This window comes from Tympanuchus pallidicinctus, unplaced genomic scaffold (assembly GCF_026119805.1).
Source record: "Tympanuchus pallidicinctus isolate F22 unplaced genomic scaffold, pur_lepc_1.0 scaffold3, whole genome shotgun sequence".
NCBI classification, from domain to species: Eukaryota; Metazoa; Chordata; class Aves; order Galliformes; family Phasianidae; genus Tympanuchus; species Tympanuchus pallidicinctus.
Genome location: NW_026294747.1, coordinates 52,291,823 through 52,308,946, shown reverse-complemented (window position 1 = coordinate 52,308,946; position 17,124 = coordinate 52,291,823). Strand labels below are relative to the sequence as shown.

Sequence of the window (17,124 nt, the reverse complement as noted above, 5' to 3'; positions counted from 1 at the left end):
CTTTAGTATCTCAGATGCTGGAGCTGAAGTATATAAAAAAACACAAATTGAAGACAATTTGCCAAATAATTAGTAAGTAATGCTAGTTTAGAAGGTTTTTTTACTTATTGTTCTAGTGGGTGTTATGTTTGGAGAAACAATCAAACATAACAAATTATAATTGGTCTTGTAATTGTTTCCTACAGATATTTGGAAAAATACAAAAGCTATTCCAAATGCAAAGATAAAGTGTGTGATGATCTTAACAATCTGGGAAAGATGCTTGGGAAGTCTTTATCCCAAACACCAATGTCTTATAAGGAAGCTTTGGAGAACTTACAAGAATGCAAGGTAAGAGAGGATCTGAAGATCAGAGTAGTAAGCAGTGCATTTATCTTGTATTTATGTATATACTAAACCACAACATGTATTCAGGTATCTGTAAGTGAACTGGATTACAGTGTGCCATGTAAAAGTACGTATTATTCTGGAAAAACCAAACATTACCTGTGCTTTAGTCGGTGTTGCATTTCTGTTTGAATTCCTCATTGCTGCTTTGCAGGACCTGGACTGATCAGATTTCTCAAATTGCTGTTATTTTCCCTAGATGGGAAAGTCAGAGTACTTGTACTTCCCCATCCAGGACTCTCTTGCTTTCTCCTCACCATACATCTGCTACAATGAACCTTCCTGCTGTCTTGTAGTACTCACCGTATTACAGACTCTTCATTTTGTGTGTCTGTAACTAGAGCTCGTTCATTTCCCTTCCAAATAACCATAAAGTAAAAGCAACCTAATTTCTTGTGTGTGCTGTTCTTCTGATGGTTTTGCTTGTCTTATTTCCCTTTTCTCCATAGTCTCAGCCAATACAGAATTCCCTCAGTGAAACTGAATTTAGCCAGTTCAGTGAAGTGATTGCTATTTTAATAGAAGATTCTAATTGTGTTATTTAATGCTTCGTTAACACTTCTGATAGGCTGTATTTATTTATTTGCTTGTTTGTTTTTGCATAAGATTTTAGTCTCCAACATTGACTCTGCTGAAGATGATCTTGTGAAGCTAAGGCAGGTCTCAGGAGAGCTGATGAGATTACGCAAGGGAAGTGACAGGGCCCTGGGCAGGATTGTAACAGCACTGTGGGAAAATTGGCTGGGTTTGCTTGAGGCAGCAAAAGAGCTGGAAATAAACTGTGAAGAACTAAAACAAGAATGGAAGTTCATCAACGAGGAGGTGAGTTGCCTAACAAACAGTAAGTTTTGAGGAATGTGATTGAGCTGAGACCCTTAGATAGTAAATCTACCTGTGCAGGACTGAGATCAATACAGAACATCGCTTTTTTTTCCACACCAATCAGCCAGTTACCTCCAGACTTTCTTGAACCTGGAGTCAGAAATGATGGGGATGTTTACAGCATACGTTGTCTGAACCCAGCATGACTCTGTGTGTGGCTTTGTTCTTTGTTAAAACAAACTCAAATGTTTTGCCTCCCATCAGAGGTTCAAGCTTTCTGGATATGCATTTCCTACTATTTAGTTATGCATATGAGTAAATAAATAATATAACTTATGCTGATGAATTAAAAAAGCACTTGAGCTCATTCTTTGGCATGCTGTTTACTTAGCTGGAACGAGAAGCAATAATTCTTGATAAGCTCCAGGAAGAGCAGCCAGAAAGTCTTAAAGAAAAGGAAAAAGCCACCAGAGAGGAACTGGTAGAATTACTGGATTCTGTGTATGCATTTGAGGAGAACATCAGCAGGCAGCAGCTCCTCTTGCTCTTACTTCTTCACCGAATAAGGAACATCCTGAATACATCTGAAAACATGGAGGCAGAGACTGCCCTTCCTGCCTTATGTGAGATAAAGACAATGCAAGACCGCTGTAAAAAGTAAGTGGTACAAAAGGTTGGTGGGAGTTATAACATGGGATTACTTGTAAGAGCAGCATTTTATTAGATATTGAAGAATATATGAAAGATGTATTGACTTAAAAAAGATAGTGTGCTGAGTCACACTAGTGCTCCATCTAACCCATCTGCTGTCTTCAGAATGGGCAATGAGAGACACTAGTTGGGGGGGAAGACTCAAGCCTGATCATGTCATGTGGGGCTGCAGTTCAAATGTAGGAGAGAATATTGGTGTTCATGATTGATTTTGGAAGCTCCAAGCTCTAGTGAACTTGAATGAGGTGTACAAGTCTTCTACTCTTATGAAAGTCAGACCTTGCACGTTTTGCACTATTTTTACCTTAATTAGTGCCTTAATGACTGTTTAAGATTTACCTCAAGTGTTTTTTGCAAATCTGAGACTACAGTCACCCTTCTGCATGCTTTATTTTTTACATGGAAATCTTTGTTAAATGTCTTTTTTCTCTGCCATGGCTTTCAGACTCTGAGATTATGAGCTGTTTTCCGGAGCGTCATTCCTGGTTTAATAGCCATGCTGTCTGTTTAGCAATATCTGAAGACTCACTTTCTAAGAAATTGAAGCATAAATGGCAGACACTCAGAGATTTAGTTACATAAAATGATATGAAAATACAAGCAAATGTTCTGGATATTTACAAAAAATTCTACATTAGGTGTGGTCTGATAACTTCTACTCCATAAAATCTAACACAGTGTATTCTTGCTGGAAATCTGTCATAGGTTGTATGAAAAGACTCAAGACCATAAGAATTTGATACAGTCTGAGATTCAAGAGAGGAACAAGATCACCGAAGAAATAAATGCTGTGAAAAATGCATTACAGAATGCTCTATCTGTGCTCTCCCAAGATGCTGTTGCAAAGGCAGCACAGCTAAAGGTTAGCAGTTGCCCTGTGACTCTGTGGGAATCTTTGGAATATATTCTCTTTTATGTTGAGGCTTGAAATTGCTCCAAATAAAATTAGTTGCAAAGTATGTATATCCATATGCACACTGAGTTAAAGAGAATGAGTCTGGCTCAACGGGAAACGATTGGCCTGCCATGGAATTGATTTGCACTCTTCTTCCTCTACTAGCTCAGTTAGCAGAAGCCTTCATAGATTGCTAAGAGATTCACAACCAGCGTGCCTTTTAGGAAGGACTGCTCAGTGTATACCTTGTATATTTTCCTCCTCTGCATATCTAACCAGGGCAGCTTTGAATGCTCTGGATCTGATTCCACATAAGTCAATTAATCTGGTAACTGCTTTCAAATTGTGACCAGGACCACTGATCCCACCAGCTTTAACTCTGCACAATTCCAGTACATTTTAAAATACATTTCTGTCATTTCAGTATATTTCTGTTAGCCTTCTTTGAATACTGGACTTTACAAAATGCTATTCCTATTAGTTCCAGAATCTTGGTTTGTATGCGTCTATTTATTTATTATTTCAATCATGTTGATTTAGTGTTATTTTATTTATGTTCTCTTAATTTTTAGATCTTGATCAAAATTTTATTTTTACTATATTTAAGTTATTTTTAAACTTTAGAACATTATCATTTATTTATTCTAGCCGACTAAGATCTGTAGAGAATTTGAGCTCTGTCAAACTAACCCCCTGGAAAAAAAAAGGTGACAGTTTTAACAGCCAAATGCTTTCCAACTAACCAACCTGTAAAATGTGGGCATGCATTTGTATACAGAAACCAGTTTGCAGAGACCTGCTTTGGACGTTTTCCTTTGGACACTGGTGTTGTAGCTGGTATTGTAACTGATTCTTGCAAATTCAAGTTGAGGAATCTGTAAAGTCCTGTAAATACTGGCGTAGTGTTAATTGGTACAAGGGCTTACTTTGCTGTAGAATTAGGCACACAGATGTTTCATGGTTTCATTTCATTTATTTATTTATTTCTATCAGAGCCAGTTGTCTTGAGATGACAGGAAATAAATCAATTTCAGACTCTCATGTGTATCTTATGTGAACTGCATTTGTATGAGAGAAAAGATTCCCATGCAAAAACTGGGAGTTAATGGAAAAAAAGATGTTCATTTTAATGCCCGGTGGGAGCTTTTTGCCCAACAGCATCGTTAACGTTTGAGTTTCTCGAATAGCTGAATAGTGGGAAAAGGAACCATAAAACAGAACTTTCCAACTTGAAACTCTAGAAAACCTTCAAAACAAATGAGTTTCTTCATTCTTTCTGCAAGAGGACTTGGGTCAGATTTTATTTCTAGGCCACGGGCTCTGGACAGTTGTTCAAGTTTCTTTTATCTCATAAAACCAGCATTCTTCAAGCTGGACTGGAAACTACTGCTTTGAAAAGAGCCCGCTGTGCTGCTCTGCATAATTGCCTGAAAGCAGACACTTCAGCTTGAAATCTGTTGCTTTTTGTGGCTTTTGTGTTGTTAATAATAATGAGGGAATGAACATCGGCTATTAAACTTCTTTAAAAGAGAAAATGCACTTTTGGCAGAAGGGACGGCACAAAGGTTACCATTTAATGGTTGGTGCACTTTCTATGATTACATTGGTATACCTGTCAATAAATACCAATACATCAGTTGCCTGACATGGAATAGTATCAAGTTTAATTAATTCTTATAGATTGAAAAGCATCATTTGATTAAATGAGGGAGTATTTCTTGAAGTTAATCTGCTTGCAGAGGTAGTCAGAGTAGGATTTGTGTCTCAAAACAGCTCTTCTGACTCATACTCGTGGCAAGAAATGTAAACCACAAGATATCTGTATATGTCTACACACATGCACGTGTGCTCAAGAAAAAAATGGGTAAAAAAATCTCTATTTCATAGGAAGTTCAGAGTGTGATTGATAAAGAAAGTCAAAATCTTAAGGATATCATGGAGAAACTCCGGATCAGATATTCTGAAATGTACACAATAGTTCCTGCAGAAACTGAAGCACAGCTGGAGGACTGCAAGAAAACTTTACAAGACTTGGAAGACAAGGTAATTGCTTATGTGATTTTCATACATACTTCTTTGTGTTCATCCAGCAAGATTGGATGAATTTTGTAACTTCAAATTTAAAATTAAAGCGTTGATTATTTTTAAATTCACCTTTTTACTTCAGGTGAAAGGGTGTGCTGAAGAAAAAATTCCTAGTGTTAACTGTCTTCTTTTAGAATAAACTTCCAATAAGCAGCTGAATATAAAATGGTGGTGGTGTTGAGAGAGAGCATGATAGAACCACTAGCAGCAAGGTCTTGGATATGATATGGATGTGATTTTCTGTCCAGTCCGGTTCTTACACTGAGCTAGTAGTCAGAGTTGGTTGGAATATTAGTTAAACTTAAGTGAGAAGAGTTTTTACAGTTGAGTCAAAAGACTCCTTTGAAACCACTTTTAAAAAAATTAAACTTGCATGTATGGTAAAGGATCACAGCATGGCTCTTTGTACCACTTCTTGGGACATGACAGCATTCCTTTAAAAGCAGGCAGAGTATTTGGGTAACTAAATTACAATCAGATGCTTTTTTTGCAATGTTTTCTGTATAAAGGGAATGTAAGCAGTTAACTGAAAACAAAATTAAAGGAATGTAATATTCAAAGTTTGGGATGAAATTCTCTTGTGCTATAGTTATTGTTTTTATTCATTTCTTCTCAAAATGAAAAAAAAATTCAGTTAACTTCTTGCAGAAATAAGTATGCCAATTTTGAAGACTAAATTGTAGTTAATTTGATAGAACCTGAATGTTTAATGAAACAATATTTAAATCCAGTGACTCTTTTTGTCTGTCAGATTATTCATTTGTTTTATGTTGTATTGAATATTTAGAGACCTATTGGTTACAGTTTCTTAGCTTTAGGTTTATTTTTACAGCTTTCATTTCAAATTGGAAGAAGTCTTTTCAGAACTGACAACTAGATAGGAGAGAGAAGGAGGAATAAAACAGTGTTTATGCTTTGGGTTGATTTTTGTTTTTGGTTTGCTGTTTCAATTTCTGAGATGAAAGATTATCCCGGTGCATATGTTACGTGTTGAAGTGCAAGAATTGCCCTGGAAACATTTCAGTGTTGAGTAGAGAAAAACAATACAGAATGTATTGGAATTTTTTTAAGAGTCTGAAGGAAGCCAGATGAATTCTATGGGAACTGGAGATCAGTGTAGGCACATAGCAGGAGGTACCAGTCTGTGCTAAAATGAATTAACTTGTCTTATTTTAATGGCATTCTACTTTTTTCTAAGTAAGCTAATGTAAGAATGAACATAAAATGTATTTCTGATGCCATGCATTTTACGTGACAAGTACTGTAAATTCAGACCAGTAAGAGCTACTGAAAAAAAATCCTGGATGAGCAGAACATTGACAGGTACAGCAAATTGTCTGAGGAACGACAGAAGTCTATTGAACAGCCTGCTTTCGTATTTCCAGCTGTGTCACATTGCTCATGTGTGATTCTGTTCCATGTTTTTGCTTTGTTTTGTAGAAAGAAACTACCACTGCACACATCAGTAATTTTTCATGCTGAATATACTTCAGGGTAGTAATAATGATGAAATGTTTGGTGATTACAGTCTGAGTTCCTTTTTCCACAGAGTTGTAGGCACGAAGTATGGACTAGACTTCATAATTTGTTTTGTATAAGCACAAGTACCCAAGAGAAGGACTGTAGGTCTTTTTTCCTATACATTTATTTTAATTACTGTAGTTTTATCAACAAAGTACCTTAGTATGGGTATTATATTGTTCTGACAATACCTGTCAGAATCTTAATAAACTAACAAGTAGAAAGAAATAAAAGCAAATAATTTACTAAATGAGTAACGTTCCTTATTTCTCTTCCCACAGAAGGATAAGTATTTCAGAATAAGTAGTGACAAACCTGTGTAAGTGGTAAACTAAAAATCTTATGTAACCACGCTGCATAAAGCTGTGCAATGTGATGTGCAGTTGAGTTCCATAAATCCCAGGCCTGTAGCGCAGGGAATTTACCCTGATTTAACAGAGTACTGATAGCTGACCCTAACAGCTAGCAGGTTTTAGTGAGAAGAGACATCACCTTGGGCAAGCAAGGACTTTCTCACCCCCTGCAGTTCTTCTAGTTCATGATAACCTGGTACCTCCTTGTGTCTCTCAGTTCTCTGCTTCAGCACTGACTCAATACCCGAGAACTTCTCTCTTTCAATTGGAAATTAGGCCCCTTTGTGTTTTGATTTGAACAAAAAATCCAGGGTTTTTTGTTCAGAAATTCACTACACATTGATGCTTCTCAGCGTCCTTATTTCTTAAATGGAAGAAATAATCAAGGCACTGCTGCAGATGAGAAAGGAGTCGGCTGAATTCAGGGAGTTGCAGCACCTTACTAGTTTTTGGTTCATGATTGCCAGTCATTTTAAGGAAGGAGAAAATGTTGAACAAGATGGGAACATTCAGTCTGGTCACATTGATGCTTCTCCCAGGAAATGTAATTCCATTCTGATGTTTTTAAGTGACTCATCAAAAGGAACATAAAAAGACTTCCAGTATTTTTAGTGAGGAGGTACACAGAAACAAGTGGATCTTTGTAATCTCCACTATCATATTCTCTTTACTGTGACAGATTAGCTTTGAAAACTTGCAGAGTTCTCCTCAGTATGTGCTGAAAGGAAAAGCGGAGACTGTTAACAATGGCCTTCAAGCTATTGAAAAGATGCTGGAACAGAAGACTGAAAGTGTTGCAAAAGCCAAAGAAGTTCAGAAGGTAATTTTGCCTTTTTTTTTTTTTTTTTCTTTTTGGTGGGCATTGAAAGATGTTTGGTTGCTTTTACAGAACCCAGTTTATCAGGAGTATAAAGCTGTCTCCATTCATTCTGTGTCTTTAATAGAAGAGGTACAAGCAAGCATTTACGTGTTGAACATTTACCTTTTCTTTCTCACAGGAAAATGCATGCTTTTATAGCTGTGAATCATGCTGGCAGATGCAGTGTTCTGTTCTTGTTGTATCAGTTCAAAAAGCTTTGCAATTCCACATGCTCAACATGAAGAAAAAATAACTCTTTCTGCCCAACCATATATTTCATTTTTCCTTTCTGTACATGCAGCAAATCTGGGATATGCTGGATCTTTGGCATTACAAACTCAATGAGCTGGATGCAGAAGTGCATGACATAGTAGAGCAGGATTCCTGCCACGCACAGGAGTTGATGGATATCTTAATGACCCCCCTTCAGCATTACCAACAAGTCTCACAACTTGCCGAGCGCAGAACAGCCATTTTAAACAAGGTAGAGGCAAATGTGAACTTCAGATTTTCTCAAACTTGAAAAATTTGTGTTGTTTTAACAAAGAAGCCAAAGCAATAGCTTTACAACAAACAAACAAAGCAAATAAACGAACAAAGGCTTCACACAAAATATCATCAAAGGTTCTCAAACAGATGAAAAGCCCAGAGTAGGTGCGTTGACTTAACATAGCTAAGAATTTCTGGAGTGACAAACATTGCCTCCAGCTTCCAATCCAAAGGACCAACTCTGCATTGTGGTTGGTATGCGTTAGCATGGGCAATCCCTGCCCCTGGATCAGCAGTGTTATGATTTATGATACCAACATGTTACCTATTTAAATAACATTGCCACATAAATCATAACAGTGTCCCCATGAAATGTATGGCCCTGGACACCAAAATTACTCTTGTTTAGAAGATGAAACTGTTCCAGAAAAATTTCAATTGTACTTCTCTATTTTGCCATGCTAATCTGTCCTTGATAAAATGCATCCAGTTTGTTTCAAGTCTTGCCTGTACGTGTGTTTATCCTAGGCAGTGAATAGAAATGTATTTGTACCCTTTTATAAAAACTTCCCATTTACTAGGCTGCCAACAAGATGGAAGAATATGATGAACTCTTGAAGGACATGAAAGTTTGGATAGAAAACACCAACAGCTTGCTAAGAGCAGGTGTTCAGAATGACTCCGCAAAAAGACTACACAAGTACACTGATGGCCTTCAGGTAAGTGTTAGTGCAGATGTCTGTTCTCATTATAACTAGTTGCTGTATAAAGACACAGTTTTGCATTCTTCAGCCTTACTGATATAAATAATTTTCCATAAGTACTTTAAGTGAAAAATGGTTACAGTTTAAGGGCATGAAATAAAGATAGGTAATTTTCGGTGTTGGACTTGATTATCTTGTGTGCTGAAATGGAGAGCATGCATCTACCAAAAATATACGACAGTGTGCTGCATGGCTAAAATCAGTTATTACTTTTCGAATAGGTACAGTTTTGTACCTGTTCTGTGTTGTGCACATGATCCCAAATAGAGTGGTATTTTGAGGTCTGTGCGCCTACCAGAAACTTGGAAGTGAATCGATGTGCAAGGCAGTTGTCAGTGTGCCTTGAAGGTAATTCTGACTTCAAGAATCACATGTTTGTAATGTTACAGGGCCAGGCAAATGCCAAGATGATTTCTAACAGTATCATATTTAAAATAGAAGTTTTCTGCATGTCCACTCTTTGGCTTACACCAGAAGAAAAAGTTGGTGCTCTGAACGTGGATTGTTCTATTAAAACTAACCAGAATTTCTTTCCTATATTACAAGAAGAGATTGACATTTCTGGATCAACATGTTGCAGGTCACAAAGTAACAATGAGGAGATGGCAGTTAACAAAATTTGTGTATATTTTCCCAACAAAAGCTTATTTTCTTTTGCATTTATGTTTTTTATGTGGTCTAGGCTGGAAAGCTTGTGGATTTAGAAACGTGCCCAAGGCTCATAATAAAGTTCAGAGATATGTTCAGTCCTTTTCTTCAGGTGGCAGAAAGCTGAGTGAATCACAGATATTGCTTACAACCCCTTCACTATTCTGTATGAAGACATTTGCTGTAATTAATAAAAAAAATCATGCAGATACCTGCGGAAAATGGGAAGAATGTTCACATCATGCACAACTGGCCAGATATTTTCTGCAGAGCTTCAGTTTATCTGCTAACTGGTGTGCAGGAAACCCTTTTCATGTCTCTGGCTGACATGTATGTACTTGGGTTCAGCCTGATGACTGCAAAGAAATTTGGGAGGAACCTTCTTTGGCATCTCATACTTTTCTGTTTTGGGGGTGAGATCTCAGAGTTTAAAACCTTCCTCTACGTGACTCATGATCACGTAGATTTATTTTACCTAATTGATTCGCTAGTAGTCATAGCAGAAGCCCCTCAGATTTCTGCCTGCAGGATGCAACAGTTTGGTTTCATTAAGCACGAAGTGTTTTAATCTGAACTAAGCTTTTGGAAGTACATGTACTGGTCAGTGATGTACAGGAAATTAAACTGATTCATTCTGATCCAAATCGCCTCAGAGCTTTGATGTCACCAGTGATGGAGGCAAACTAATTTCTTATTTTGTCTGTAGATGGCTTTGGAAGACTCAGAACAAAAGCAAAATCTCCTGCACAGTGTTTACTTGGAGCTGGAGGAGCTAACGCCTGTCTTTGAAACAGACAGTATAATGCAGCAGCTGAATGAAGCAGAGGAGGAAGTAGCAACGTTACAGCAAGAGATAGCAGAGATTCTTCCACAGATCCAGCATGTGGCTGATGTAAGTTTGTTTGATCTGTAAGTTCTTTTTATTGGAGCGTCACCAAATGTTATTAAATACAGCTTACATTGTCTGCATGTGTCTTAGTTTCAGCTGGAACAGAATTGGTTTCTTCGGAATGTCTGTGTGATACTTTGTTTTGGTTCTAGGAAAAAGACTATGTTGATAACGCACTGATACGTATAGCTCCTGCTAAGCAGTGTTTTATAGAGCCAAGGCTCTGTGAGGTCACATCTGGGTGATGTGCCTGTTTTTGGCTTTCTCGGTGCAAGAGAGACATAGACGTTCTGCAGCAAGTTCAGGAAGAGCCACAAGAGTGGTCAGGATCTGTAGCACAGTACATGGGAATAAAGGCTGAGAGAGCTGGGCAGTTCAGACCAGAGAAGGGATGGATACAGGGGAGAGGCTGCTGTTGCCTGCTGCTATGTAACTGATGACTATAAACAAGATAGCGCCATACTCCTTAGGGAGGTTGGTCAAGCACTGTCTCAGGGACTCAGAGTAAGGGTGAGATCCCCATGGCAGGAGGCTCCCACATCTCAGCAGGATCAGGTCCCATACAGTCCATGGAGACCTTCTAAGATCCCTTCCAGCACAGTTTGTTCTTTGACTCTGTCTTCATGAGAGTTGTCTGGGAGCCATACTGTATGCAGACCCATTTTCCATCTGAAATAAGTCTTCATTTAGAATGCATAATTAGACCTCTTTCTTAATGGTAAATATCAACAATGAAAAAGTTCGTTGTCACCAGTAGTGATTTATAATGTGATTTTTCAAGGGTATTTCAGTTCCATACTTGGGGTTTAAAATAGACTAGGTGGCCATAGATTATTACTTCCTTTAGATGTTATGACAACACATAGTTTGTGGTAGCTAGCCTTTTGGTCAGCAGCAGCTGTTAACACGTCCTGTTAACACGTTCTGCATATGCTGCATTTGTTTCTCTGTTTCTTTTTAAGTTTTGAGTAAATGCAGAAATTCATATTGATTTTGGTTTTTTGAAGGGAGTTTCAAAACTATGCTATCTACAAACATTCTTTGTTCCCAAAATCTAGGAACTGGATGCCATTGAATCTCATGTAAAAATGTTTGAGAAGGATATTATGAAAATGAAGACAATCTTATCATCAGAAGATCTGTTGGAACTTTCTCCTAAAGACCAACTTAAACATGGACAGGTCTGTGAAAACTCCTATGTACGCTTTTTCCACCAAAAGCCTGTTTTGTGAATGCATACTACAATGAATAAATTTTTAGTGTATGACTTTGAAATGTCAGTATTACACATATTCCAACTCTCAGGTCAATGATAGTTATTACAAACATTATTTCAGCTACACATTTACAGTAACAGGTAATGAAATCCAAAAGGAGCACATTGGTTGGGCAAAATACTTCAGGGAACCTGATGTCTGTGCTGTATTTGTCTTTTAGGAGATAACTCAGGACCAGACTCGTGCTTGTTCAGGATGCTGGAAATCTATTAGTTATCAAAGGTTTTTAGATATTCTTCTGGAAAGTCTTCAGCTTTAGTTTCATCTGAAGGGAATAGAATTTACATATACCTAGACAAGTGTGCAAAATGAACTCTAAAATGAGGCTGTTGGGATATCCCTTCAAGAAGCACAGTCCTGGACTAACATTTGAAACTAAAGCACAGTTGATAACAACATACCGGTAGACAGCCAAGTGTGTAACTATAGTACAAAAGTATTCCTGCTATATTTGACTCTTCCATTTTTGGGAGTGTTAGGACCTGGTACATTCAATAAATATTATTCCACTTATCATCAAACAGTAACTAATATGAGAGTCTGCAAATCAGGCCCTATTTTCCCAGAAATAGAGGAAAAATACAGCAGATACTTTTAGAAATACAGGCTGAAGGGACTCATCGCACACCTGCTTCAAGCATGCAGTGAAATCTTGCTGAGATGAGGTCTCTTGGCCAGACAGCTTTCTTTTCTATAAAACCTGAAATAAAACAAAGCTTTATGGTGTCTTTTCTATCAACTGCAATCCACATTGTCAGCTGACTGACATGCAAAAATTGTGGGTTTTGTTTTGGGGGAGGAATAAAAAATGTTGTCATACCGCTCACAGCTTTGTTATCCAGGAAGCAGTTCCCTAATGGCTACATTATGCAGAAAACCTAAAGTGATATTTCTTCTAGAAAATAATATTCACCCACTGCCTGATTTTAAGTGGAAGCCTGGGTAATATGCAAACAATAACAGAAAAATCCTGATGCAGACTGCTTGTGAATGAGAGAATAAACATCTCTGTTCCAGTTGTGGTTATTTACATGAAGTCTTTTTGTGGGGAAGTCTAACAAAACTGTTAGTAAGAAAAGGGCTCAGGGCTCTTATTTATTTATTTTTCCTTCTGAAGTTCTCAGATTTTAGATTTCTTCAGGATAACAAGGAACTTTTGAGTTGCTATTGGATTCTGTTCTTCCAAAGCTGATCACAGAGCTTTCTATGGAACCATGTATTTTGTATATTATGTAGTATGTAATTGCACATATTTCTGACATCCAGAACTGGCAAAGGTGATTGCAAAATGCATCCACTCAGAATGAAGGGTTATGAGAAGCTGTCTTTGATGGGAAACTCGGCTTCTGGTGTTTGTCCTTGTTTCTGTTTCTATTCATCACCATCTCAGCTGTGTTTCTCAGCAGTGATAGGAATGTTTGTAGGACCTTCAGTAGAAGGTCAGCTTTAACACAGAGCATCTTATGGGCGGTTAGCAGTGCAGAAAAGAAAAACCTGAGTTGGCTATAGTGAAAGCAAAAAGATTAGACCATTTTTTAAACTGTCTTTGTGACCAAGATTCAGTACTTTAAAATCACATGCACTAAGATAAGTAACTACTCTGAATATGACCCTTTTATCACTGTGCAACACTCATGTATTTATATGCAGACAAAGCAGAACTGTAAATGCAGATTGTATCTTCCTCTTTCTTTAAAGAGCATCACCATGGATCTTCATTTATTTGTTCTAAGAGTAAAAAAATTTTTCCTTCTTAAATAGAAAACTACTCTTGCACATCATGGGTGTAAATTTGATTTTTTTCACAATTCACTAAATCATTCATCATCTATCCTGTGTCCTAACAGGTTATACTTGACCATATTGGTCCTATGCAGAAGACCATTGTTCACATACAGTCCTATGAAGAAGACCTTCAGCTGCCAGGGGTGAAAAAACAACCTGTCTCAGTCTTCTTAAGAGCAAGGCAACTTTTGAGAGAATTGAAAAAAATAGAAAAAATTACTAAGGAACAAAATGAACTGCTGGAGGTAATTGATTTGCATTCATTGATGTTATTTAATTTCATAAGATATCACCTCGAATACCTTTATTTTACAGGCATGTAGTGCACCTACCTTGTTCTCTATGTAATGTTTTGGGGGATGTTCTAACTTTATGTGTGTGTGTAATTGCACATTACAACATGACACTGTAGATAGAAAACTGAAATGAGTTTCAGTTGGTGCATTATCTTTGCCAATTTGGTTTCCCAAGCCTACTGTAGTAAAGCAGAGTGATTTAGACCACGTAGTTTCTACTAAACATTTCAGAGCCCAGATGTACAGAGTACAGCTAAAATGTGAATCTCTGCCTTTTGTTTTCAGATTGAGAAATTAAGGCATGGAAAGGATATCGCTCTTGTCAGGCTGAATCAGCACAGATTGAAGGGAAAGTCCCATCTCAGTAATTTGATCTGCTTTTACAATAAGGCCAACCACTTAGTGGACAAAGGAAAGGCAGCGGATGTAATCTTTCCAGGTTTTAGTAAGACCTTTGTTACTATTCCTCACAGTATCCTTCTGGACAAATTGTCCAGTTGTGAGGTAACAGGTTCATGCTACACTGGGTGACAAGCTGGCAGAACTGCAGAGCTCAAATAATTGTTGTGACTGGGGCTTCTAGTGGCCAGTCATTAGTGGTCTTCCCCAGGGCTTAATCCTAGGACCACTCCTCTTTAACGTTTTTATCAATGATCTGGGTGGAGGAGTTGAATGCATCCTTAGCAGGTTTGATGATAGTAAATAGGGAGGTGCTGTTGACTCCATGGAGAGTTCAGAGGCTTTGCGAAGCAATCTGGATAGTTTGGAGCATTGAATGGTTTGCAACAGCATGGTAAAAGAGGTGATTCTCCCATTATACTTTGCGTTGGTGTGTTCTAACCCTCAATATTGCTTGTAGTTGTGAGTCCCCAGTATAAAAGCAATATTAAGACATTTGAAGGTATCCGGAGGAGGGCAACAAAGCTGGTAAAAGTTTTGAAAGGCACATCCAACGAGGGGCTGTGAGGGTGCCAAGTGAAGACCTCATTGTTCTCTGCAGCTTCCTGAAGAGGGGAAGTGCAAAATGAGATGCTGTGCTCTACTCCCTGGTCTCCAGTGACAGGACGAGTGGAAGTGCCACAAAACTGTGCCAGGGAATGCTGGGAAAAGTACCTTTATCACAAGAGTGGTCCAACATTGGAACGGGCTTCTTTGAAAGGCGATTGATGCTCCGTTCCTGTCAGCGTTAGAGATGTTTGGATAATGTTCTTGATAGTACGCTTTAACTTTTGTTTGACTGCACAGTGGCCAGCCAGTTGGACTAGATTGTCTCAGTAGGCCCCTTCCTCCTGTTCTTTTCAGTTTTAAAAGCACCAAGAGACAAACCCAAGCATGCTACAGATGTGCATGCCTGGAGTTGAAAAGAGACAGAGATCTGTATGATCCCTAATGTCTTGGGGTTTTAGTCTTCATACCTTCTTAGGTCTGAATAATTGATATGGTAAAGCACACATATTTCAGATAAAAAGTTACCAGATTAAGTATTCAATAATTTTTAGAATACTTTTATCCCTTGGAATCCTGGTGCATTGCCATTACTGAGTGTTACCATGAGACTTCTAACTCCTTTATGAAGAGCATTGGACTATAGGTCAAGGTTTAGATTTTTTACCTTTTTGAAGCAGCTGTAATCTTTATTTTTGCTCAGCATTTGCCTTTATTTTATGGACTTCCAAAAATTTGTAGCTGAGTAAAATTTCTTTGTGAGAAAACAGGTTGGAAAAATGAGTTCTTTGCTGCAGTGATATCCAGCTGTGCAAAAAAGACTTTCCCATTCTATTGAGTGGGTTGAAAGTATAATTCTGTCGCCACCTAAGAGATTACAAAGGATACAGCTATTAAAGGATGGCATTTTTCAGTGCTGCATTAGAAGAATAGAAGGTATTCTAATAGACAGAAGGCCACACTGGAGACAGGCTGCCTTTGCAGATACATACTTTATTTTTTTCCCTGCTTTGTGAATTAGTTTGACATTTTAGTGCTTGGATGTGGTTGCACATATTTGCTATCTATACTGTAATACTAGGAACTTCTGTATAATTAAGTTTCAGTTTAACACCTGAAAAAGTCTGACAGAAACAAAACCTTAGTAGATACTGCAGATGCTTCAGGGTAGGGTTTTAGGAGACTTAATGTGTGTTGCCCTTTGTGCTTCTCGTATAGCCTGTTGAGAGCCACACCTATTGCTACCTAAACAGTGTCATCAGGAAGAGGAGCTGGAAGCCACAATGTTTTACCAACTCTCTGTGCAAAGGAGTGGCAGTATTTGCATATTTGATGATGTACTGTTGACATTTTTTTAGTACCTGCCTTCACACTCCTGGCTGCAGGGCCTATTCCACGAATAGGTCTTCTAGTTGCTAAGAAAAGCAAAATTTAAGAATGAAGTAAAGAGAGACGCATTACTTCTTGGTACAGATTCAGTACCACAAATAGGACATAATGTGTGTTCTTTTGAGAAAAGGATAAAATAAGATTTTCTGCTCCTTGATGGGCGATAGGGAATGGATGAGTGATCTGCAGGAAAGTGACTGCATTCATGTATTGGTCTGATAGTGGAAATTGGAGTCTAAATACAGAGTATTCTTTAGTTAGTCAGGTAAAATTGAGATACTACTGAACAGTTAAGAGAATTTGAGAGTGTAGGTATGGGTAAGACTCTCTCTTTTGGAAGTACTTTTAGTTTCTTATTTAAGCTGAGCAGCAGAATAACTACTTTTCTTCCCCTTGTCTTAATGTATGTCATTAAGATTACAGACTGCACTTAGATATCTTTCTTTCCAAATTGGCTTTTTTTTTTTTTCAGTGGGAAAAACACTTTTTGCCTTTTGAAACTTGTAACTTAAAAACTAATAATGCAAAACTTTACTAACATGTGGGAGTGATTGCTATTGGGAAGAAGTGAATGAACAAAGTAACATTATTGTTCATAGATAGAGATTCTTTGCTCTGAAAGGCAGAGCCTGTGAGTGCTTTGCAGACAAGTTATCTCCTCCCAGGCTGCTCACATGTTGCTGTCAGCAAAGTAAGTTTAAGTCTGCTGTCTACAGAGTTGAATTTTCTTCGCTATCTTTTGCAGCCGCCTGAGGAAGAGTCTGTTGATACTCTCTGATTCTCAGCCCACATGCTGAGGAACAAAGCTACAAAATGTTTTGCAAAGTGAAAGTTTTCACAAGATATTATTATTTGTATATGTAACAGTTTCTTAGTTACCTGAGACATTGTGATAAGCTGTGGCAGGCAAACATTAGCAATGAATGTGGGGAGACTGCAGACTTCTGCATGGAGTGCTAATTGATGAGATTTTGCTGTTACTATCAAATGAATAAAAGTGAATTTGGCT

At 37.8% G+C, this 17,124-nt stretch overlaps 2 protein-coding genes across 9 annotated transcripts in view; one reads left to right on the top strand and one right to left on the bottom strand.

Annotated features, from left to right (window-relative positions):
• The window catches only part of ESR2 (estrogen receptor 2), a 169,049-nt gene that overhangs the window by 29,171 nt on the left and 122,754 nt on the right, over positions 1-17,124 (bottom strand). The gene's annotated exons all lie outside the window — the stretch shown is intronic.
• SYNE2 (spectrin repeat containing nuclear envelope protein 2) overlaps positions 1-17,124 on the top strand; it is a 172,416-nt gene that overhangs the window by 78,397 nt on the left and 76,895 nt on the right. For all 8 annotated transcript variants that reach the window (XR_008209492.1, XR_008209489.1, XR_008209488.1 and 5 more), the window contains exons 52-62: positions 186-330; positions 994-1,209; positions 1,601-1,866; positions 2,626-2,782; positions 4,703-4,858; positions 7,454-7,594; positions 7,935-8,117; positions 8,704-8,841; positions 10,241-10,426; positions 11,482-11,604; positions 13,548-13,730. Coding sequence is in view for 1 of the 8 variants with exons in the window: in XM_052695581.1 (XP_052551541.1) it covers positions 186-330; positions 994-1,209; positions 1,601-1,866; positions 2,626-2,782; positions 4,703-4,858; positions 7,454-7,594; positions 7,935-8,117; positions 8,704-8,841; positions 10,241-10,426; positions 11,482-11,604; positions 13,548-13,730 (1,894 nt within the window). In the remaining 7 variants the exon portion in view is untranslated. The remainder of the gene's footprint in view (positions 1-185; positions 331-993; positions 1,210-1,600; positions 1,867-2,625; positions 2,783-4,702; positions 4,859-7,453; positions 7,595-7,934; positions 8,118-8,703; positions 8,842-10,240; positions 10,427-11,481; positions 11,605-13,547; positions 13,731-17,124) is intronic.